This window comes from Phaseolus vulgaris, chromosome 6, assembly GCF_000499845.2.
Source record: "Phaseolus vulgaris cultivar G19833 chromosome 6, P. vulgaris v2.0, whole genome shotgun sequence".
Lineage (NCBI taxonomy): Eukaryota > Viridiplantae > Streptophyta > Magnoliopsida > Fabales > Fabaceae > Phaseolus > Phaseolus vulgaris.
The window spans coordinates 23,334,122-23,359,647 of NC_023754.2; the positions used below are offsets into that span (position 1 = coordinate 23,334,122).

Here is a 25,526-nt window from a genome sequence, read left to right on the forward strand (position 1 = left end):
ATCAAACATAAAAAATATCATTAAAACTTGAATCGAGGATAATATCAACACATATTTCTTAATCTAATATACCAATTCAATATTAATTAATGGAATTAATTGTATGAATTTTTTATTTTGAAGAAATATTTTTAAATATTAATTTTATACAATTAATTGCCTTGATTCTATTAATTTTTGCTTTTAAAGAACTCTCTTTTCATTTAATTTTATTGTAATTAACTTTATTACATTAATTTTTGCTTCTAGAGAACTCCTTATACATATTAATTTTATTGAAGTTCATAAATAATATATTAATTTCACACATTGATCCTATTGGAATATTTATAACATTAAATTCTCACTTACAAATTAAAATAGTTTTAAAATTAAATTACTATAACGACTACGAATAGAATTTTTAATAAAATGTAGTACAATTTTACATTTTACTTTAATATTATAATAAAATTCAAATATAGTTTAAACTTTTAACATATTTTATTATCATAAAAGTTTACTATAAGAAAATCATTAAATAAAAATTAATTTTAGAGATAAAAAAGAATTAGTTGTTATATTGACTAAATTAGATAGATTAAAAAAAATATTAGTATATAAATTAGTTTCTATTATTGATAAATAATTTTTAAATTAATATATAATTAGTTATCAATATTAACTACCAACTTTTAAATTCAAAATAATTAGATATCAATTTAGAAAAAATTTATCAATAATAGAAAATAATTTAGATATTAATAATTTTTTTAAGTCTCTATTATCGTCGATTCGAGGTTAGTCGGATTCTATATGAGCTCTTGTTAGTCTCCTTTCAAGCTCTAAGTCGGAATCTGGATTAGCTCATGTTGGTCTCTCTTCAAGCTCTAGCGAACCAACCTTCAAAGAACGAGGGAGGCTCCTCCTGCAATTACATTGTGACGCTCAAGTCACTAAGAGCACAAAATATTGTGTATATAGTGCATGCAAGTTCAGATACTCCCTGTGTGTGATTGTCTATTTATAAGTCTTCTTGGCCTTGAATATTTGACTATGGTTCCTTCAAGCATTAATGTGTTATATTATGGTAACTTTGTATAAAATATGAACATCATGTATATAAATTGAAGTATTCTACCATATAATTAGAACATTTATGTGATATAATCGGGGATATTATGCATGTAATTATAGCATTTATTATATGTGAAAGTTACGTTAATTAGGTTTTGATGTGAGGATCTTCTCCTGATACCATCGGTGTTGAATTAATGATATGGGTTACTGGGCTCAAACTGCTGCATTCTGGGGTCAACTCGGTCGGTTCCATGAATTACCGGATGGGCCAAGCAGCTTGACCAAATTTCTAGCAAGTACGGGAATGGAGGAGGTCGACCTGTTCGGTCTGGACCTCGAACTGCCAAAATGGAGGAGGACAACCGACTCAATTTTCTCACGATTTAAGCCTAAATGGAATACATCCGACTTGGACATTGATCGATATGTGTCCTATCAAATCCGGGACAGTACAATATTTAATTCAGTCAATATAACAACTAACTATTTATTTGTATCTAAAATTAATTTTTATTTAATGATTTTCTAGCAATGATTATTGTTTTATTAATATTTTAATACACATAATATTATAATAAATTTAATAAATATAATATTATTAAAAATTTATGCATTAAATGCATTTTAAATAAAAGTATATTTTGAATAATCTTAAATAAGTTCTTAATATTATAAGTATATTCTTTATTACTAGTGAAAAAGAAATATTTTGTACCTTTATTTTTCTTAAAATTTCATATTTAAAAAAAAATAATGATAATTACACACACATTCTAAAATATCGTTAAGGATCAAATAAAAGTATAAATTGTACACATCGATGGAAGATATCCGGTTCTTGATATAAATCACTTTTAATATGATCATACAAACCAATAAAAATAATTTATTTTTCATTAATTTTAAAACAATATTACTAATATACTAAATTTTACTTTACTATTAATGATTTTCTAAATTCTTTTATTAATATTAGGGGAAAGACATCCGTTTGCATATTGTGTATTCATTACATTAAATATATATTATTTTATTATTTTTATGAACAATTAATTTAAAAATAATAATTTAATATATATACATATATAATTTTATAAAAATAGTATTATAAAAATTATGTAGCTGTTACTTTTTAAAAGAAATGTTTATTTATTTATTTTGAATTAAAAAAATTATTTAACTATTTATTTTATTAAATAAATTATTTTTGTTTATTAGACAGATAAACTGTCTAATTAAAACAAAGGAAGTTACAAAATAATATATATTTTTGTATAAAATTAATATTTGTGTTTTTTTTATCATTATTATATGTGTTATATTAAATGAAATTATTAAATTTATAGTATAATATTATAATGAGTATCTAATCTTTTATTTTTATCGTTATCATGTATTATTTATATTTATTAAAATGAATTATAAATTTATATTATAATATTTTAATTTATCATAAATTTATGGATCTTAATATATGAAATTAAATTTAATAAATAATTATAAAAATAAACATACCTTTTTATAAATTTATTGGAAGTATATTTTATTTATTTTAGAAGTATTTTTTTTATTATAATTAATTATTAGTTCCAAAAATAAAATGATAAAAAATTGTATATAAGAGAGATAATATGCTTAGTATATAAAAAGTCTAATGTAAAAGTCTATAATTTTTTAAAATTATGTATCATATTAAGAAATCGAAGAAGAATATAAAAATTATTTATAAATTAATTTGTGTATCGCACCAAAAATATGCTGGTTACTTCCTAAATAAATCCTAAATATAATAGCAGAATAAATTACTCACTTAAGATATTTCTACTGGTTAAAAAGATTATGAAAAAAATGAAAAAAACTGTGCAAAAATCTCTGTTTAAAGGAAGGAATAAAAGCTATAACTTTTTTTTATATTTTCAATGTTAACTTCCATAAAAAATCTTAAATTTGTAGTTAAGATGGTTCAGAATCTTTTACCTTATAAGACATTGACCAGAATTTATTATTTTCTTTTATTATTACATAGTATTTAATTTTTAATTTTCTCATCTTTTTCAAGTAGAGGACTTTTAGTATTTTAACAGTCCCTCTCATTTTCTTTGCTTTTTTTAATTAACATATTATATTTAAAAAGTAATTGTTTAAGTGTGAAAAAGATAATTTTTCACTTATAAATTAAACTCTAATGAGCCTCCATTGTCACCAAGTCACAAGCCCTAACAATGGGTAAAACATGTTTGGTTTGTGTCTGTGCTGTTTTTTTTCTCTTAACACTCTCCAGTTCCTTGGCAGCACCATCGTCAAGTTCCTCACTCTATGACTCTTTCCTTCGCTGCCTCACACAACAAACAAAATCCTCAACTCCACTCTCCAACATTGTCTTCGCCCAAATCAACCCTTCCTTCCCCACCGTCCTCCAAAACTACATCCGAAACGCTCGTTACAACACTTCCCAAACACAAAAGCCGTTACTCATTGTCACTCCCCTCCAAGAATTTCACGTCCAGGGCGCTGTAATATGTGCCAAAGCCGCAAACGTTCAAATCAAAATCAGGAGTGGAGGCCATGATTTCGAGGGTCTCTCCTACGTCTCCGTGGAACCCTTTATCGTTGTCGACATGTTCAATCTTCGTGCAATCACAGTGGACACAACAAACCAGGTTGCTGTGGTCCAAGCTGGTGCCACGTTGGGAGAGCTTTATTATAGGATCTGGGAGAAGAGTAAAGTCCTTGGCTTCCCTGCAGGGGTGTGTCCCACTGTTGGTATTGGTGGCCATATCAGTGGAGGAGGGTACGGTAACATGTTGAGAAAATATGGCTTATCTGTTGACAATGTTATTGACGCTCAAATTGTTGACGTTAAAGGAAATCTTCTCAACAGAAAATCCATGGGGGAGGATCTGTTTTGGGCTATTAGAGGAGGTGGAGGAGGGAGTTTTGGTGTGATAGTGTCGTTTACGATTAAGCTAGTTCCCGTGCCTGCAGCTGTTACCATTTTCCGCGTTGAGAAGACTTTGGAAACGAATGTGACTGCCACAGACCTTGTGGTGCAGTGGCAGCAGGTGGCGCCAACCACTGATGAAAGGCTTTTCATGAGGCTCTTATTGCAGCCAGTGAGTTCCGATGTGGTGAAGGGAGGACGGACAGTTAGAGCCACGGTTGTGGCTTTGTTCCTTGGAGGGGCAGATGAGGTTGTGTCGATTTTGGGGAAGGAGTTTCCACTTCTTGGATTGAAGAAGGAGGATTGTAGTGAGGTTAGTTGGATTGATTCTGTTCTGTGGTGGGACGATGATGAGAGTTTGAAAAACGGGGGCAAACCTGAAACCCTACTGAATCGGAATGTGAACTCTGCTAGTTTTCTGAAAAGAAAATCCGATTATGTTCAGAACGCCATTTCAAAACAAGGGCTGACGTTGATATTTAAGAAGATGATCGAGGTGGGGAAGATAGGACTTGTTTTCAACCCTTATGGAGGGAAGATGGGTGAGATTCCTTCTGATGCGACACCGTTTCCTCACCGTAAGGGGAACCTCTTCAAGATGCAGTATTCTGTGACCTGGAAGGATCCTTCACCTGGTGCGACTTTGAATTTCTTGAATGAGGCTAAGATGCTTTACAGTTACATGACCCCTTTTGTGTCTAAGAATCCCAGAAGTGCTTATTTGAATTATAGGGACCTTGATATAGGGGTCAACGACTTTGGCAAGAATAGCTTTGCAGAAGGGCAGGTTTATGGGAGCAAGTACTTCAATGGCAATTTTGATAGGCTTGTGAATGTTAAGACTAAGGTGGATCCCCAGAACTTTTTCAGGAATGAACAGAGTATTCCAGTGCGTCCGAGTAAAGCATAGGAATCACACTGTGAAGAATATTGCTTACTTAGGGCATTTCTTTAGTGTGTTATGTATTTTTATTTGGACAACATACATTCAAAATAATGACATGAATATAAACATGAATGTTCTGAATCATTTGTTGGTCGTCTTCCCAAGGAATGAGTTGTGTACCAACCAAACTCACGGTTAAGAGTTGTTAATTACACACACAGATAGCCTCCAAATTCAGAGTTAAAAGACATATATTTGAAATTATGCCATCTGAAACCTGTTTGCAGTCAAATTCAAAACATATATATGAAGATGTAATTGGGCAGCCCAAGATACTACTGCCAACAATGATTTTGCTTCAGCTTCATGGAAGATGTCCATTCGGGTCAGGAAGACATTGGGGCCACAAATTATCCTTTGCCATTCTGGATGGAACCATGATATGTTGACAACCATCCATTATATAAGTGAAAAGATAAATAATATTTTACTAAAATATAATCTTCAAGTGTGCGGAGATTGATCAATTTTTACATATATACACTGATTACTGTGCAGTTTTCTAATTAATATTTTTTCTCTTCTAAGTATTCTAATATGTGAAGATTTTCACATATGTATTATCTTTTAGAAATTTAGTGCAATAAAAATAATAAATAAATGTAAAACATTTTAGGACATAACCTCTTAAAAAAGTCCAAAACATTACATATATCTTGTCACAGTAACTAGATTTTAGTTTTCGTGTTAGAAAAAGTATATCGATGAAAAAACTACAATGTTTTAAGTTAAATGAACTAGCCTGTTTAATTCACCAACACATAATTTTCTAAAAAAACTAAAATGCTATGTGTTAGAAAATTGGTTATAGTTTTCTTAATAGCAAAAGTATATTGAAAAAAAACTAAAAAACTATTTTTTGTAAAAAAATTAAGTTAACCAGCTCATTCTTCCGGTATTAACTCAATTTTTTTTAAAACTCATTGATAAGTGAGGCAGGTTGAGTAAATAAGTGCCGGATGGGGTTATACATCAGATAACTCATCTAATAAATAATGAATATATAAAATTTATATATAAGAGAAAACACCTATTGGAGCAAAAGAAATATATTTAACAACATATTTGATTACATCTTAATATTCTTAAAAAATAGTTTTTAAATTTTAAAATAATTTAAATAAAAAAAGTAAAAAAGGGCATTAATTATGTGAGAATATCACTTTGCACAACCGTCTTTTGGGAAGTGGAAATGTAGAAAAATATGGTAAAATGAAAGTTAAATGAATGAATAATAGTTGAGAATAGATATGATGTTTAAATCTGGCACCATCATGTTCTTCAAGAAAATATGCTTGATGTTTATTTTTGTTGTTATATTCTACTCCATGTGTCCTAATTTTTACAATAGGGACATCATGATTTTTTCACAATGCCAACCATATTTTTCTAAGTTATTTTATTTTTACAAATGGTGCACGGAACATATTTTATCTTATTGGTCATTTAAAAAAACTTCTACAATTCTTTGTTTTTAATTTTTTTTTTTTCATTATCTTTTATTTTGAGACCGCAATGAAACTTTTATTGAAAGACATTCTCGATATATACAGTCTTCAACTTGCTTGCTAAATCTCTGTTCATCATATGCTTCGAGATAACGTATTAGTACATAAGTACATATACTTTGTTTTTTCAAGTCACAATAGTATTATACGTGAACAAAAATTAAAATTTTCTAGAATTTTTTTTGTCAATAACATTTTTACTACATACTTTCATTTTTTTACTTTCTTATAGTTTTTAAATATCTCATTCTTCTTCATTTTTATTAACTCAACAGGTACCTTGAAGTTTCCTTAGAATTCCTCCTTGTAGATTATTTCACACTTAGTTCTTGTCACCCATTACTGTAACAAAAATTGTGTGGACTACTATGCATCTTTCTTTTCTTATTTCTTCAATTCCCTCTTACTTCTGTAAGAGCATAAATGTCCAGAGGAACAGTGAATCTATTTCATATAATGTAAAAATAATAACATTACTTTTTTTCTCTATCCTTAATATTAAAAATAATTATTTTTATGTTTCATATATAAAATTATAAACGTACATAGAATTTATTATGTTATATAAGAGATAGAAATTATATGTAAATACATTTATTTTCAAATTACTTTAAAAAAAATCTCAAGGATAAAAAGTTTTTTTTTAAATTTAATGATTTTTTTACAAAAAATAAATAAAATAAAAAAACAAACACTTCAGTCCTTATAAAAAAACATTTCCCTCCTAATTTTAAATAGAACATAAAAACTTAATGTGGTATGGTGAGTGCAAACTCAAGGATTTAATATGCAGCACCACCCACCTTCCTTACCACACAACAAACAAATACTAATCTTACCATCCTGTGAAACTTAACATCAAATAGTACTTATGCATCACATCCCTTCTACAAATGCTCTCATCCCTTCTACAAATGCTCTCAGCTCCTAAAAACATGAAAGTACTTTCTTTTTCCAATACCTACACCAAAAGCAAAACATTCCCCTTCCTAGACTAAGAAGCATAACAATTATTTTCACATAACATTTTAATTGCCCTACATAAATACCATAAAAAACTACATATGTACAATGGTATGCAATCCACACAACTCCAAAAAACATATTATTTTCCACACCTCTTAGTCATCTCACAAAGATAAACAAAGTTAAATCAGAAATTTAATGATTGTTTAACAATAATAATATGAAGTTATTGTACGTACATTTTGTTTGTTTAGTACGTAGGGGTGCATGAATTGGCATCTATTATGTATATAGTTTAAATGTATTTTGCCAAGAGGCAGTGGTCATTGCTAGTGTGACCTGTTTTTTTTAATGGAATACAAAGAAACTTTATTCTTTTTTTAAACAGGTTGGAATATCCTACTCTCAATTTGTTTATTTTCTTTGCTAAAAAAATTAAAATTATTGTGCATAATATATCAAAAAATTAAAAACTATATACTATAAAAGCAACTTATTTGTTTGTTAACTTAGCATTTTTCATGGTCCGAGTATAAGCATAATAAAACCTGAGAAAGAAAAAGTGAAGAAATGGTCAATTATAGTTTACTTAAGATTTGATGGCTTATATGAATGAGGTTCCCTTTAAAGTTTCTATAATTTGCCTTGAAGAGAAGGGTATAGAATTAGTTAAGGATGAGATAAGCATAATAAAACCTTTGGTTCTAACTGTGAGGCTAATAGAGATAAATTCTCCTTCTATTTTTGTTATTCTCCATTTTCTATGGTTCTTTGTTTCTATAGATATCTTGGTTTGCATAGGTGTGTGTCCGTGACTCTAAAGACGCCAATCACAATGACAATGGCGAAACCTAGTTTGGCTTTTCTTTCTTCTTGTTTTCTTCTTCTAACTGTCATCACTTTGTCGGTGGCAGAAGCACCAGATCCTGCAATCCACGATACTTTCCTTAAATGCCTCACAAATAACACAAAAACCACTTCGGAGGAACTCGCCAAGATAGTTTTCGCCCAAAGCAACCCCTCCTTCACCACCGCCCTCCAAGACTTCGCTCGAAACAAGCGTTTCACGACCCCCCAGACGCCAAAGCCGTTACTCCTCGTCACTCCCCTCCAAGAATCGCACGTGCAGGGCGCTGTAATCTGCGCCAAAGCCGCAAAACTTCAAATGAGAATCCGAAGCGGTGGCCATGATTACGACGGTCTCTCCTACGTCTCCAAGGAGCCCTTTATGATCCTCGACATGTCCAAGCTTAACGCGATCACCATCGACGTAAAAGCACAGACTGCAGTGGTCCAACCTGGAGTCACCACGGGAGAACTTTATTATAAGATCTCGGAGAAGAGTAAACTTCATGGCTTCTCCGCAGCAGTGTGTCCAACTGTTGGCCTCGGTGGACATATCAGCGGAGGAGGGTACGGTAACATGTTGAGAAATTTTGGTTTGACAGTCGACAATGTGATTGACGCGAAAATTGTTGACGCGAAAGGAAATCTTCTTGATAAAAAATCCATGGGAGAAGATCTCTTTTGGGCTATTAGAGGAGGTGGAGGAGCGAGTTTTGGAGTGGTAGTTTCGTTTACCCTTAAGCTTCTTCCCGTGCCTGCAAAGGTTACAGTTTTTAGCACTGAGAGGGGTATGGATGAGAAGATGAGTGACTTTGTGGTGGAGTGGCAGAAGGTTGCACCAGTGACTGATAAGAGGCTGTTCTTGAGGTTACTATTGCAGCCAGGAGGGAACAGCGTAAAAGCCTCGATTATGGCAATGTTTGTGGGAGGGGCTGATGAGCTTGTGTCGCTTATGGCGAAGGAGTTTCCACTTCTAGGGTTGAAAAAGGAGAATTGCACTGAGGTGAGTTGGATAGAATCTGTTCTTTGGTGGAGCGATATCAAGAGTTTAGAAAATGGTGAGAAACCTGAGATCCTGATGGAGCGGAAACCGAACAGTGCTAAGTTCCTGAAAAGAAAATCTGATTATATTCAGAAGCCTATTTCAAAAGACGGGTGGGAAATGATATTCAAGAGAATAATTGAGATTGGAGACACGGGGCTTACTTTTAACCCTTATGGAGGAAAAATGGATGAGGTTGCTCCTGATGCGACGCCGTTTCCTCACCGTAAGGGGAACCTGTTCAAGGTTCAGTACTCTGTGAGCTGGAATGAAGCTGGAAAGGATGAGACTTACACGAACAAGGCTAACAGGCTCTACAATCTGATGACACCTTATGTGTCAAAGAATCCCAGAAGTGCCTTTTTCTGCTACAGGGACGTTGATAATGGGGTCAACACCTTTGGTGCAAATAGCTACAAGGAAGGAGAGGTCTACGGAATCAGATACTTCAAAACTAATTTTGAGAGGCTCGTCAAGGTTAAGACCGCCGTTGATCCTGAAAACTTTTTCAGGAATGAACAGAGCATCCCTGTGCTTAGTGCCAAAGCATAGGGAATCATGCACTCCTCGCCACATTTTATCAATTAGAACAATAATAAGTCCTTCTCTTGTATATATATTTTAAGGATAAATTGTATATTTTTTAATTCTTTAATTCTTAATATCTGAGTGTTTTTTTGCATTCACCGATCATATTGTATAAAATCTTAATATAGCGTGAAATTTCATTTTCATTTTCGCATGTCTTAATTATAAAGATTGGTGATGGAGACTCGCCCTTGCTATCCCATTTTCCAATATTATACGCAAAGGCAAAATTAAGAGAGCAAAAAAATAGAGGAATAGAAGGTAGATAGAAAATAGATGGGAGTGAAACTTATAACGAAGGAAGGAGATGATGTTTTGAATAGGAAAAATATTAATATTAGCATTTCTGTAAGATGGAAGATGGTAGGAGAAAAAAAAACAATTACATAACACATTGAAATATATTTCTATTTTAATTGAAAAGTAAAAATTATTTCTTTTTCATAACATTTTGCTTGGAGGGTGATTTTCTTAACTTGATGATACAAACATCTCGAAAACTATAAGGTGAATGCATATTGTTATTTACTCACATACATAACTAAGCGTGTCCATCAAATTCATCCATCCGTTTCACCGTCTGGTTCTCTGCATCATAATTTTAGGGGGATACTTTGTTCATTTCTGAAATAGTTTTCGGGGTCAACCTCAGTTTTAATCTTCACCAATGTATAGAAGTTGTTATGGAAATACTTAATACCATAAACCTCTCCTTCGTGGTAGCTATTGTTATCATGATGATTGATACCAATGTCAAGGTCCCTGTAATTCAGAAAAGCTCTCCTTGGATTTTTGGACACAAAGGGGGTCATATAACTGTGTAACCTTCTAATCTGTGTTGTAAAGTTCTTGTCTGCAGCATATCCCGGTTCATCCCAATTAACAGAATATTCAATTTTGAACAGATTTCCTGCTCGGTGAGGAAATGCTGTAGCATTTGTTGAAATCTCGTTCATTCTTCCACCATATGGGTTGAAAACAATACTTGTTTCTCCCAACTCAATCATCCTTCTCCATATCCATTCTAACCCATCTCTGGAAATTGGAGTCTTCACATAATCAGATTTTCTTTTGAGGAACTTTGCTGAGTTGAGTTTTCTGTTAAGTAGAGCATTTGGGTGGGTACCATTTCGAAAACTAGCCCACCAAAGTGCAGACTCAATCCAACTCATTTCAATGCAATTCTCTTTGTTTAGACCCAAAATTGAAAACTCCTTGTCCAAAAGTGACACAAGATCATCTGCTCCTCCTAGAAACAAAGTCACAACCTCAGCTCTGATAGTTTTGTGCCTCCCTCCAACGTTTGAATTCACAGGCCGCAATTGCAGCCTCATGAAAAGCCTTTCATCCGTGTGTGGTGCAACTTGTTGCCACTGGACAACAAGATCAGTGGCATTTTGATCCAAAGTTTTCTCAACCCTAAAAACAGTAACAACTTCTGGCACAGGAACCAACTTAATCGTGTATGATAATATGACTCCAAAACTTGCTCCTCCACCTCCTCTTATGGCCCAGAATAGGTCTTCTCCCATAGTCTCCTTGTTGAGAATCCTACCTTTGACATCAACAATCTGAGCATCAATGATGTGATCAATAGATAAGCCATATTTTCTCATCATATTGCCATACCCTCCTCCACTAAAATGACCACCAACACCAACAGTAGGACATACCCCTGCAGGAAAGCCATGAACATCACTCTCCTCCCATATCCTATAATAAACTTCTCCAAGCGTGGCACCAGCTTGGACCACAGCAACCCCTTTTTGCACATCCACTGTAATGTTGCGGAGGTTGAACATGTCAAGCATGATGAAAGGTTCATCAGAGATGTATGAGAGACCCTCAAAGTCATGGCCACCACTTCTTATTTTAAGTTGAATATCGATGCCTTTGGCACAAATGACTGCTGTTTGGACATGATATTCTTGCAATGGTGTGACGATGATTAAGGGTTTTGGTGCAGAGGTGGTGTTCAACCGGGCGTTACGAATGTATGCACGGAGAATGGAAGTATATGATGCGTTGGTTTGAGCAAACACTATGTTAGAGATGTTGGGAGAGTGAATATTGTTTCTTAGACAATCAACAAAAGCTCCATACACTGAGTCTGTTGGGGAAGCACAAGAGGTGTGTGAAAGCAGAAGAACAATAACAAAAGGAAGCATGGAAGCCATGGAAATGGTGGCCAAAGGATTTGGTTTTTCCATGGTGGTGGTTCATACGTTTCTGAAGAGTAGGTGAAATGAAATAGTACAGGCCAAGTATGGTTGTATCGAAAGAGACACAAAGTTGGGATTTGGGAGGCATTAGAACAAGGTTTTAAATGATCGAAAGTTTTTTTGGCTTCACTGTTTCATAATTTTTGACGATAAAATTTAGTGACCATACATTTCTGGAGGGACACTATGATGAAGATTCTTCTTTGAGCTTTGCCGTTTTCTCAGCCGGCGCATACAGAACAAGCTAGTTAAAATATTCCTCAGCTGAAGTTTAACCAAAACTAAAAACAACACAGGAAACTCGAACATTAATATAGAGCAGTCTCAAATATACTACATGTTAATATTGGGAGCTCCACTTATATGGCCACCGGCACCAACAGTGGGACACACTCCTTCAGGGAAGCCATGAACTTTACTCTTCTCCCAGATCCTATAATAAACCTCGTCCAATGCGACTCCACCTTGGACCACTGCAACCTCATTTTTGACGTTGATGGTGACTTCTCTAAGCTTGAACATGTCGAGGATGATAAAGGGTTCCTTGGAGACCTAGGAGATACCCTCGTTGGACAGTTAGAAGAAGAAGAGCAAAAGAGAGATAAGCCAAACAAGGTTACGCCATTGTCATTGTCATTGGCTCTTTAGTGTCATTGGCTCTTTAGTGTCATTGGCACACACCTATGCAAACCACGACATCTATAGAAAACAGAACAATAGAAAATGGAAAATAACAACAGTAGAAGGAGAATTTGAAGGGTATTCAGAAAATTGGAACTGAAAAACAGCTATAACATTGAGTGAGGAAAGAAGAAGTGTAACAGTATGTATGAAATAGGATAACTGATTACAGGGAGAGGCTTGGATCTTGCTTAAAAGAAGTGAATATTGAGACGAATGTATTGGAGATTGATATCTGTTGGGATCTATTTCAGAGATACTCATGGAGCAAAACACTAATCTAGTAATAGTATAGGTAAAAGAATCATAAATCTGAAGGTGTTAGTCATAAGAAGATACCACTGCATACAATATCATCGTTTGAAGTGCAGTAAAATCTGTAACAGAGATGTGAATTGAGGAGGGGAGCATAAGAACTTACGGAAGACTATCTGTAAGGAACTCTACTAACTGCGACTGCGTCTGTTATATGTTTAGTTTTCATGATCAATTGTCTAATATTCTCTCCTTATGTCTAGGAATGGAAAGTGGGGGCAACATAGAGCAACTAAAGGTGTAGTTTAAGTACTTAATTGACTGAACACTGTTAAACTACTATAACGGTGGTAGCTGAATGCGAGTGGGTAAGTGTTGTACATAATAATGCAAGATTTTTGGTAAGTAATGAACAGAAGTGCAGTAGTTGGCTGAAGGAGGATCTATAACATCAGTAGGTAGTGAGGGGTACATGGAACTTGTGTGCTTGTTGTTTAGGTTTTATGCAGGTTAACATGATCTACTAGCAACAAAATGGAAGTTGAATAAAAAATGAGAAAATGCAGTGAAGCGAAGGAAGAAGGGAGAAGTGTGGACAATGAGTAAGATTACTTAACACCCTAAAATTGAGGTCTGAATATGGACACAAATATCTCTATGAACCCAATATTTTAACCATGTTTATTTTATTTTTAATTTAAAAGTATTATTATATTATTATACTCAAATAAATCTGTTTTACTTTTTCAGAGTCTAGTAATCTCTTCCATATCTCTAATACGAATTTAGTTGAGAAAGTATGGTAATACATGTGGGAGTGACAACTTAAGACCTAAATATGAAAAATTCTGCACTAAATATTGTAAATAAGTTGGAGTAATCCAAATACTCTATCATAGACATATAATAATATTTACTAATAAAAAAAACTATTTTGTAAGAAAATATGTACTATTTTATCAAAATTGTCTTTGAACATAATAATTCTAAAATAACTCATAATAACTTCTACAAGAGTATAAACTAAAATCATATTCATATATATATTAATTTACAATTTTATTACTTTTTTAACTACATAAAACATCAGTGTCTTTCGTAAATCATATATCTTATTAAAACAATTATTTCCTCAACAAAATTCACAACTCAACCAACAAATTTCAGAGGTTCCATTTTGATAGGTACTCATCTAAAAAATATTACTTTTTAGTAGAAACATTTGTTAATTTTTTAAGTACAGGGAGGAGAATGAATTCAAATGTATACAGGTTTTCTTATTTACCATTTGAATTCATTCTTCCATTTATTGGTTATTTTATGCACTTTTAATCATATTTATTTTAATTTTTTTAATAAATATAATATAAAATTTAATCTTTTAAAAAATATGATATGTATATACGTTTCTGTAAAATAAAAAAATATTTTATTAAAATTTATGAGAGGATGAAATACTTAATATTTAAAATTTAACTTAATTATTGATAAAACTCTCAATATATATACATTATGTTTTTTATAGTAAAACTTGTATTTATAAAAGAATAATAATAATAATATAAAGAAGTTATATTTAGATGAAAATTTAATTTTATGGTTCATCTTTCTAAGCACTAATTTTATAACTCTAAACCTTTTTTTATTTTTGAAGTAGTATACTTTTAACATATTCAACCTATGAGGTTCGGACATGTCTCTTAATGGTATGTTTGTATTGAATACACGTATCGAACACCGACACTCGTAGGACATATATCGGTGAAATGTTCAAATTAAAAAATAGTTGTTGAATTTCTAAAAATTCTAACAAGGTTCTAAAATAATTTTAAAAAAAAGAAATACATTAATTTTCTACAAACTCAAATTTATTATATAAATTTTTATTATAATTATAAAAATAAAGAACAAATTCTTTTGAATCAGTCATGAAAAACTTCTTTTTATTCCAATAAAAATTGAAACATACTTGTACATATAAATTTTTATTATCAATATATATAATTCATAATTGAATAATATATAAACTCGTATTCTCATAAACTCGTATTCTCATATCCTATATTTTAAAGATTATATGTATGTCAATATTTATGTATATGTCGTATTAGTATCTAAGTAAGTATGTCTATTATAATCCATATATTATTGAAGTATGCATTTAGACATTTCTAATTATCTTGTTACGAGTTCAGTCAAATTTAACCATCCAAATTAAATAAACATGTTCTAATATGTAAAGCTTGTGTTTGTGTCCTTGCAAGATTTGAGTTTGACTTACTTCATTTGACAAACACGTATTATAAATTGTCCTAGGGTGTAATTGTCTAACACGTATAGAAAAAAAAAATTGTGAAATGATTAAATGATTATGAAAATACTGAATTCAGAATGTAATTGTCTAACACGTATAGAAAAATTTAAAAATAATAAAGTATAACGCGTCTCTCATAATGGCAATTTTTGTATCGTCTATTTTTGCCACCAGTTGATAGATTCTTAGAGTTTCAGTTTGTGGTTCACGCTGTGGGAGGCTTGGCGGTATATGTATGACTTGTATCTTAGTACTCATTACCCATTCCATTCATCACTTGGTTGTAGAAGTTGTGAAGACTCATATTCTAGTTCAAACAAAATATTAATATATATCATTATGAATATTCTATTATAAAAATAGAAAAATGGAGGAAGTTAAAAATCCACTAGGAACATCACGCATTAAAAAAGAGGGGACAAAGTCAAGAGAAATTTAAAGACAAAATGGAGAAAGACAAAATAAGAAGGACAGAAGATGTGGTGAGCATGAAAAGGAAGAGTTCCACCAGTCACGCAAATTTAGTTGGGAAAATTCAACCAATACCAACTTCTTTACTTTCATATCATATTTGTAATAGTGGGATTTAACCCATTATCCTACGCCCCAAACACAACCCATGTGATTGATATTAGCAAGTTAGAAATATTGCATACCCCATAATTGAAGATTAAACATTGTGAATCTCCAACCATTGATTCAGATGGGAGAGGAAAGAAAGAAGAAAGAACACAAGAAATAAAATAAATGAAAGCTTTGAAATTCAATGATGTATCAATAATGGGAAAAGTATCCCGGGCCTACATGCCAACCATTAAAACAGAATTATAGGAACAAAAATTTAAACTAAACTAAAATCTAACGGATAGTCTTCACTGTATGATTCCCTATGCCGTGCTCAAAAGTACAGGAACACTCTGTTCATTCCTGAAAAAGTTATCAGGATCTACTTTGGTCTTGATGTTCACGAGCCTCTTAAAATTCTCACTGAAGTACTTGCTTCCATAAACCTCTCCTTCTTCAAAGCTATTCTTACCGAAGTTGTTCACTCCAATATCAAGGTCTCTGTAGTTCAAAAAAGCCCTTCTGGGATTCTTAGACACGAAAGGTGTCATGTAACTGTACAGCCTCTTAGCCTGATTCGTGAAATTCTGTCCCGCACCAGCTGAAGGATCGTCCCAGTTCACAGAATACTGAATCTTGAAGAGATTCCCCTTACGGTGAGGAAACGCCGTCGCATCAGGAGAAATCTCTCCCATTTTCCCTCCATAAGGGTTGAAAACAAACCCTGTTTTTCCCAACTCAATCATCTTCTGAAATATCCACACCAACCCGTCTCTAGAAATGGCGTTCTGAACATAATCGGATTTTCTTTTCAGAAAACTAGCAGAGTTCACATTCCGATCCAGTAGGGTCTCGGGTTTGTCACCGTTTATCAAACTCTCATCATCGTTCCACCACAGAACAGAATCAATCCAACTCACCTCAGTACAACTCTCCTTCTTCAATCCAAGAAGCGGAAACTCCTTCTCCAAAATCGACACAACCTCATCAGCCCCTCCCAGAAACAGGGCCACAACCGAGGCTCTAACGGTTTTGGTCCCCTTCACAACCCTGGAACTCACTGGCTGCAATAAGAGCCTCAAGAAAAGCCTGTCGTCAGTATTTGGCGCCACCTGCTGCCACTGCAACACAAGGTCGGTTGCAGTCACATTTGTTTCCAAAGTCTTCTCAACGCGGAAAACGGTAACCGTTTCAGGCACCGGAACTAGCTTTATAGTAAACGACAATATGACACCAAAACTGGCTCCTCCACCTCCTCTAATAGCCCAGAAAAGATCCTCCCCCATGGATTTTCTATCGAGAATATTTCCTTTCACGTCAACAATTTGTGCGTCAATCACATTATCGACAGATAATCCATATTTTCTCAACATGTTACCGTACCCTCCTCCACTGAAATGGCCGCCGACACCGACAGTAGGACACACCCCTGCAGGGAAGCCATGAACTTTACTCTTCTCCCAGATCCTATAGTAAACCTCTCCCAGCGTGGCACCAGCTTGGACCACTGCAACCTCGTTCTTTATGTCCACCGTGATTGTGCGAAGGTTGAACAAGTCTAGGATGATAAAGGGTTCATCGGAGATGTAGGAGATACCCTCGTAATCATGGCCTCCACTCCTGATTTTGAGTTGAACTTTGACGCTTTTGGCGCATATTACAGCGCCCTGGACGTGCGATTCTTGGAGGGGAGTGACGATGAGTAACGGCTTTGGCGTTTGGGAAGTGTTGAAACGCGCGTTTCGGATGTAGTTTTGGAGGACGGTGGGGAAGGAAGGGTTGGTTTGGGCGAAGACAATATTGGAGAGTTGGGTTGAGGAATTTGTGTGCTGTGTGAGGCACTGAAGGAAAGTGTCGTAGATTGAGGAATCTGGGGTTTGTGCCGACGACAAAGTGAAGAGAATTAGAAGAAGAAAAGTGGTAGAGAAATAAGCCAAACACAGCTTTGCCATTGTCGGTTGTGAATGTCTGAGTTGGCGACTTGGGAGAGGGTGAGTGCAGTGTTTATATACACCACAAGAGAGGTGTTTGGGACGTGTTGGTCTTAGTCCACCTTTGCGCCTAAGAAAACGTGAGAATTGTCATAAAAGGATTTTTCTTTTCATGGGAAGGGTATTTGATTGAATGGTAGATACTAGAAAAAAGAAAAAAGTGTTGGAATCCCACATTTAAGTAGGTTTAAATTATCACCCGGTTGAGGTTTAAATTATTAAGTTAGGTTTAAAGTTTAATTTGTAATATGATAATTATTTAACATTTAATTTGTAATATGATAATCATTTAACATTTAATTTGTAATATGGTAATCATTTAAATTCTATCCATAACATGTTATCCGTTGAAAATCATGAGAATATTTCATTCACTGAGGAAATTGAATTGGAGATAGAATCTTCTTGTGATTTTCCTCATAATATTATTGGTCAACGCTAAATTGGGCATTGAATTATCCCATAAAAATATGAGATAGAGAGCCACTTGTACTTTGCGTTAATGCATTTAGAACCATATGTAGTCAATTTCACTTATTATAGAGCCGTAAGCAACTAGATCTTTTGTTTGGTAACTGCTGGCAGCACATAGAAATAAGTAATTCTAAACCCTTCTATTTGTACTTTTTTGGTCAATAATCCTATTTTATTTGTATAGTAATTATTATATATGTTTATATTTTTAAAATAATAAACACATTTACCTTTTATTCAATATTTTCTTTTTGAATTAATAAAAAGTATAAGGAATCGACAAGAGCATATTACGTTACTAATTAGGAATGCATGATTGGGTATTTTGTTTCTTGGGTTGTTGAATGATACTATCTTACAAGAATTGTGACTTATCTTGGTTGACAAATTGCACATTACATAGAAAAGTAAAAGGAGTTGTTCTTTTCTGGTACAAGAGTACTAAGTTTCAACAAATAAAATAACGTAAAGGGTAATATTATATTATTATATCTATTCTTGTATAATAAAAATGTTGACTTTTGTAAAAGTCTTGAAAGCATAGTGTATCCTAAATTTCTTGCATTAGTTTCCTCTGAATGAAGAAGGTGCAGTGTTAAATGGCATGGGTTTTTATGTCCTAAAAGGTAAAAAGAAAATGCGAAGTAGTATAACTAATGGTGGGTTTCTTTTTCTCTTTAATTATGTAACCTTTTATGGGAAAGAACACTATCTAACCAAGTAAAAATTAAAGTTCCAGAACAAAAAAATTAATAGGTTTGTGTTTCTAATTCATCCATCTCTTCCTTCTAGATTCATGTATTATAGAAGGTGAACTTCCCCTTTATTGTTTAGTGAATTTCTTAAAATATAATTATCGAAATGTTTATAAAAGTTAATAAACTAGAATTTTGACTTATCATATAAATATATCCTACTTTTCTTTTTCCGTTTAAACAAAGATTTGTGTATTTGTTTTTTTTTTTCTATTTTCTTTTGTATCAATTGATTTTTTTTTTATTCATTAAAAATGGTTTAAGTATTGTTGACTCTTCTATTATATTTAACTTGTGATTTAAAATTCAGTAAAGAAATGTAATCTAAAATGTTCAATAATTTTTACTTAAATTGAATGTTTGAAAAATAGTTATTATAATTAACTCCTTTCGTATCTTTTTCTTTATTTCGAAGAAAAAATAATATCTATTATTTTCAATAATTTATTTGGAGTTTTTCAGCCGTGAATACTTTAAAATAGTTTAATTGCCTTAGTATTGCTTTTTTTTTTTTAAAATGAAGATTTTTATAAAAAAAAATATAAACGAAATTAAACGTAAAATAAAAAAGTAAATTAGTGATTAAAAACTTATTAGTATGATTAAAAGACTTAAAATTCACAAAAAAAATCATGACTTTGATTTGATTTTTGTTTTAATATTTAATTTATAAAATAAAATAATATTAATTTGTTATAAAAATAATTAAAATTTCATAATTTTAATTTTTTTTAATGTTTAAACTTGTAAAACGATCACATTACTCCAATTAACGTACGAATTTAATTAAAAACAGAAATATTTTAAACATTTAATAAAACAGTTTTTTTTTCAATTAAAACACAATTAAAAATAAACACTTACTATTTTTTATTTATTTTTATGTACAGATACGTAAGCAATGACGATACAAGTAGTAACCATATGACACAAAATCAAGCAACCAAGAATCGATTGAAAAAATAAAAAAATAAATTTAATAGACTAAATTTTTTAGTAGTGAATTAAAAATATTTAAATTTATAAGTGACTTTGTATTTTACTATCTTGTAAAACACATTTTTTTTTAATGAAAAGTATTGAAAATAAAAGGAATATTTTATTTTCAATTTTTATTTTTTAACTTTTAAAATAACTATAATTGAAATTAAATATATTTTTATTAATAAAAAGTAAAAAAAGAAACTATCACTACAAGAAAATCATGAAATAGAGACCAATTTTTAGATACCAAAATAATTAGTTGTAATAGTAACTAAATTAGAGACCAATTTAGAAACTAAACAGAAATTTTATTTCTAAATTAGTTTCTATTATTGTTAAATAGTTTTTAAATTGGTATCTAATTAATAACTTTAACTACCAATTATTTAGTTTCTAAATTTGATAGTAAAAATCTTGGTATTTACTTCTATTAATTATTTGATCATTTAATATGAAAAGGAAAACATCAAAGGATATAAAAATAAAAAAAATCTCTAGAAATTGAAAAAAAAAAGACGGGAATAAGTTAGCATTGATTAACTTAAATTGGAAAATATATTAAATTTTTAAAATTTATGAATTAATGTTGACAAAGTTTATTCTAGAATATATATATATATATATATATAAAGAGTTAGTGTTGATTTGATAAACTCTAATTATATAATATATTTAATTTTTAAAATTAAAAAATAAGGAGATAAAAATAATGTTTTTTATTTCCATTTAGATGATGAAATAAATATTGATATCAGCGACTCTAATTATAAAAATATTTATTTTTTAAAGTTAGATTTTACAATATGCCTGATTAAACCTGAATAACGTTAACTAAATTATATGTTTAATTTATTTTTTAGTTTTAACTTTATAGTGGGAATTTAGTGTGAGCACTGTTAGCTTGGTATCAAGATCTAAATTTTGGTAGGAGATAACTAGTTGTATTTTTGTATTAAGCTTTTGTATGTTTTAAATACTTCATAACTGAAAATTTTCTTTAATATTTATATCCTTCAAACTTTATATGCACTGGCAGGAAAACTTTGATTTTAAATACTTTGATTTAAATTATAGGGAATTGTTGGGCCTATTGGGCTTGGTATCTCTTAAATAGGGAGGGCAATTGCTTCCTGCACCATATCACTGCACCCGATCTTAGCGGAAAAGACGAAACTGTCCTTAAAAAAAAATTTCGAAATATGTGTTTTGGATATTTTTTTCCAGAACGAAATTTTATATTACGGATTTTTTTATCCGGAATTGATTTTTTATTTTTGTTTCCGGATTTTTATTTCTGAAACACAATTATTTCTTTTCTGGATTTTTTTTTCGGAATGTATTATTTTTCAATTCTGGATTTTTTTGTTCAAAATAGAATTTTAATTTTGGTTTCCAGATTTTTATTTCCAAAACTCAATAATTACTTCCGGATTTATTTTTCTGGAATATATTATTTTCAATTCTGGATTTTTATTTCCGGAATTAAGGGCATTTTTGGAAATTAAAAAAATATGTTGGGTGCAGGTTAAAAATGATTGGGTACAGGGAGCATTTGCCAATAGGGAGGCTCAAATATTTGTTAAGGTGCGTTTAATTTGTTAAACAAGTATTTGTATGAACACTACAAATATAGTTGTTCCATATTTTTGCATATTAATTGTTTCTTGAATTAAAAAAAAAAGCATGACATAGAGATATGAACGAAACAAAAAATAAACTTTTTGTAACTAACAAATTATTAAACAACTCCTTATTCTAAATATATATACTATATAATATACTCAAATGAAAAAATAAAATCTAACCTCCGTTTCCCATTTTCTTAATAACTGTTTTGAATAAGGTGTGTGAATTGTTGTAAACTCCTACATATTAGAACATATATAATAATATTTTTATACTATTATAATAATATAAATTTTATAAAATAATTAATATTTAAAATGATATTTTAATAATTCTATTATTATTTTGATTGTAGCCTGTTGTCTATAATTATTATTTTCCTATATATAGTGTGGATATCTAGCACGTTCTCTAAGATTGAGATATTCCAAAGAGTGTAAGTAGAAATCTATTCCCTTTTATAAATGTTTTCAAGTACTTAAATTATATGTAAATTGGTACCAATCAAAATAAATTTTCTTCATTTTTTAATTATCTATTTACATTCTTTAATTACTATAGTTCTACCAACTTGATTTTTTTTACATTAGGAAAATGGTATTTAACTTGTTTTGCTTGATTTATCTTTTATCCCAAGTTGTTGGAGATCCCACATCGACTAGAGATTAGAGTCTTTCATTGTATATAAGTGGGTGCAAACCTCAATCTTATGAACCGATTTTATGGGGTTGAGTTAGACTTAAAGTCCATTTCGTAATACAAGTTTTTGTTAAAAAAACCATCTTTTATCCCCTAAGTTATATTTGAATATTTTTACTATTTGTATCATTATTTAACATACTCCGTTAAATCCATTGATTCTCAGCATCAAAAGTCACAACTTTTAAGAGTTAATATAATATTAAATAGTTGTCGATAAAAACAATATTAAATAGTTAAAACCCATTCACAAACATTAAAAAAAATGTCCTTTGTGTTTGTTCATTTGGAAAGCAGCGAAAGAAATCACAACAGTTTTTTCCATCATTACAAGATGAAGTAGTAACTTCCGTAAATGAGGAACGTTACATGCAATTGTGTCATTTTATATTTTAAGTTTCTTCTATTAGTGAACGTAGTTAAAACAGAACACACTAATATATTCTATCACTTCTAAAAAAAATCTTAACCAGAACAATTAAAAATAATTCAGTAACAATGCATAAAGTCATAAACCTTTTATTACACAATGATCACTTCTATGAAAAAAAAGCTTGTTGAAGATCAAACTTTTTTTTTTCTTTATTTCATTTTTGTAACTTTCATAGTTATATTTTTTATTTTTAGTGTCAATGGACACCGAGTATTTACAAAAACATTTTCAATTTTGTTGGGTTTTGACTTTCGCTCTGAATTGAATGTAAGATTTACTCACAACATTTTTAGAGTTAGTTTTCTTTTTTTAATTTGATTTTTTTTTGTATAATCTTGTATTTTAATATATATATATATACATATATTAAAAAAACGTTTAATTATATAAATATTTTTAATAATTTAATTAATTATTATCTTTAATTAGATAAGTTAAAAGAGTTATTATCTTTACATATTAAATTAATCAATTACAATTAATAGTTTAAAATTATTTTATAAGTGTTAATAATTCAAATTATAATGATACCGTATATTTATAATTTCTTAGAATTGAGTATATCTAACCAATTAAGAAAAATCACTTGCCTAATTGATAGTATTAAATATGTTTTTTTTAAATCAAACCTACCCTTAATCAAACCTACATTGATGAAACATATTAAATACTAGTAATTATAAGGTTTAATTACCTTTTTCGTTCCTATATTTATAGCTAATAGTCAATTTGGTAGAGTGGATTTTAAAAAAAATCAATTTGGTCCCTAAGTTTTTTAAAATGTATTCAAAATGGTCCTTTCTGTTAAATATCACCAAACGGCGTTAAGTGGAGCTTATGTGGCAGACACGTGTAAGTTACGTGGATTGTGCTTACATTACTTTGGTGAATACTGAATTAGGGTTTAGGTTATTCAAATTGGGGATTTCGAATTTCTGAGTTTAGGGTTTCTGATACGAGGATTGCTCCCCTGGTTGGATTATGTGGTGCGCTTCCCTGCTTCGATTACATTCGGAGGTGTGCTCCCCTCATTCGATTCTGTGGTGCGATCGTGAGTTACGATGGTGAGCTGCGTTCCCATGGTCGATTTGGAGGAATGATTATGTGGTGCGGTCCAGAGATGGTGAACGGGCAGCGATTGCGATACAGACCGTGGTGTCGTTTTGTGGTTGTTCCTTTATAAGGTTAGTAATTTTTGACTTAGTTTCAGAGTGGTTATGTTCTGTTTTTTATTACTTTTAGAGAACATATACAGGTTGTTTATGATGTAGGGTCCACCATGTGCAACATTTTTTTATGTGTGGTCCAACATTTGGTCTCTGACATAATTTTGTGATGTGTGATCCAACATTTAAGTGAAGGTTTGGTTTGTAATTTGTTTGTTATTTGTGGTCCACCACAGAATCGAATGAGGGAAGCACACCTCCGAATGGAATCGAAGCAGGGAAGCGCACCACAGAATCCAACCAGAGGAGCAATCCTCGTATTAGAAACCCTAAATCAGAAATTCGAAATCCCCAATTTGAATAACCTAAACCCTAATTCAGTATTCACTAAAGTAATGTAAGCACGTAACTTACACGTGTCTGCCACATCAGCACTACTTAACGTCGTTTGGTGATATTTAACAAAAAGGACCATTTTGAATACATTTTAAAAAACTTAGGGACCAAATTGAATTTTTTAAAAACCACTGTACCAAATTGACTATTGGCTATAAATATAGGGACGAAAAAGGTAATTAAACCTAATTATAAAAAATATAATGGGAAAGGGAAGATATAATGTAATTTAGTTATTGAATTTAAAAGATTAAAATTTAATATTAAATATTAACTAATTATAAATATTTAAAAAGAAACATATTAAATTATCTCCATGTTCACGAATTTATCTTATATTCAAATCTTTTAAATTCTAGACTCCATTTTTATTCACAACTCATATTTGTCCTTCTCACTAATAATTTTTATAAAAATAAAAAGAATGAAACTTACCTAAGAAAGTTTCAAATATTTTTGTAGCATTTATAATATGAAATTAGATCCTATGATGTAGACCAAGTGGTGTTCACATTCTTCCAATTAATTGGAAGTTCCTATCAAACTGTACATTTCTTATGCATGGTATATAGTCGCACTTGAGAGAGTTGGTGTGTTCCTATTAGAACATAATCCACTACTCAATTCAGTGTCACGATATCATCCACTCATAATTCAAAATTCCTTCGTGGTCCATTTGCCAGAATATAGTTCTTTTTTATATGATATTCATATTTGACTTTAATATAATGTTCACATGCTCAAATTTTAGAGATAAAATAAATTTGTATATGAGACTGTATATGTATATTTATGAGAATATTAAATAATTTGATAAGTTCAATAAATTATAATTTATTAGAATAAATTTTAAGTCAACTTTAAATCTAATTTAATTAAAATATTTTTATTTTGAATCAATATAAAAATTTTAACAATATTTTTTAAATGGTACATGAAGTTTCAAATGTTCATGGACATATGAATATGAGTGTATATAACACCAAAAGTAAAAGTGCATGTGTAAGTTACAAAACTCTAAAGAGGATTAGTATAATTTATTCAATAATCAAATTTATAATCTAAATAAT

The 25,526-nt window shown here is 31.0% G+C and overlaps 4 protein-coding genes across 4 annotated transcripts; 2 read left to right on the forward strand and 2 right to left on the reverse strand.

Moving 5' to 3' along the window:
* Positions 1-3,250: 3,250 nt before the first annotated feature.
* On the forward strand, positions 3,251-5,030 carry LOC137832004 (berberine bridge enzyme-like 21). Its single transcript, XM_068639952.1, has one exon. It carries the CDS (start codon positions 3,282-3,284, stop codon positions 4,908-4,910), a length of 1,629 nt encoding a protein of 542 aa, XP_068496053.1. The 5' UTR covers positions 3,251-3,281; the 3' UTR covers positions 4,911-5,030.
* Positions 5,031-7,913: 2,883 nt separating this feature from the next.
* Positions 7,914-12,106, reverse strand: LOC137833538 (berberine bridge enzyme-like 21). The gene is made up of 2 exons (XM_068641881.1): positions 10,503-12,106; positions 7,914-7,947 (listed from the first exon to the last, which is right to left on the reverse strand). The coding sequence occupies exons 1-2, from the start codon at positions 12,104-12,106 to the stop codon at positions 7,914-7,916; spliced, it is 1,638 nt and encodes a 545-aa protein (XP_068497982.1).
* Positions 8,151-9,972, forward strand: LOC137832003 (berberine bridge enzyme-like 21). Its single transcript, XM_068639951.1, has one exon. The coding sequence runs from the start codon at positions 8,184-8,186 to the stop codon at positions 9,858-9,860; it is 1,677 nt and encodes a 558-aa protein (XP_068496052.1). The 5' UTR covers positions 8,151-8,183; the 3' UTR covers positions 9,861-9,972.
* A 4,001-nt stretch (positions 12,107-16,107) lies between the features above and the next one.
* On the reverse strand, positions 16,108-18,194 carry LOC137832005 (berberine bridge enzyme-like 21). The gene has a single exon (XM_068639953.1). The coding sequence runs from the start codon at positions 17,882-17,884 to the stop codon at positions 16,256-16,258; it is 1,629 nt and encodes a 542-aa protein (XP_068496054.1). The 5' UTR covers positions 17,885-18,194; the 3' UTR covers positions 16,108-16,255.
* Between the last annotated feature and the right edge of the window lie 7,332 nt (positions 18,195-25,526).

Excerpts from the sequence above, each read along its gene's own strand:
- LOC137832003 (XM_068639951.1), top strand. The coding sequence starts at position 8,184 with ATGGTTCTTTGTTTCTATAGATATCTTGGTTTGCATAGGTGTGTGTCC.
- LOC137832005 (XM_068639953.1), bottom strand. The coding sequence starts at position 17,884 with ATGGCAAAGCTGTGTTTGGCTTATTTCTCTACCACTTTTCTTCTTCTA.
- LOC137832004 (XM_068639952.1), top strand. The coding sequence starts at position 3,282 with ATGGGTAAAACATGTTTGGTTTGTGTCTGTGCTGTTTTTTTTCTCTTA.
- LOC137833538 (XM_068641881.1), bottom strand. The coding sequence starts at position 12,106 with ATGGAAAAACCAAATCCTTTGGCCACCATTTCCATGGCTTCCATGCTT. Across the intron at positions 7,948-10,502 it reads AGAAATGAACAAAGTATCCC|GACCATGAAAAATGCTAAGT; the intron begins CCTAAAATTATG and ends TGCTTATACTCG.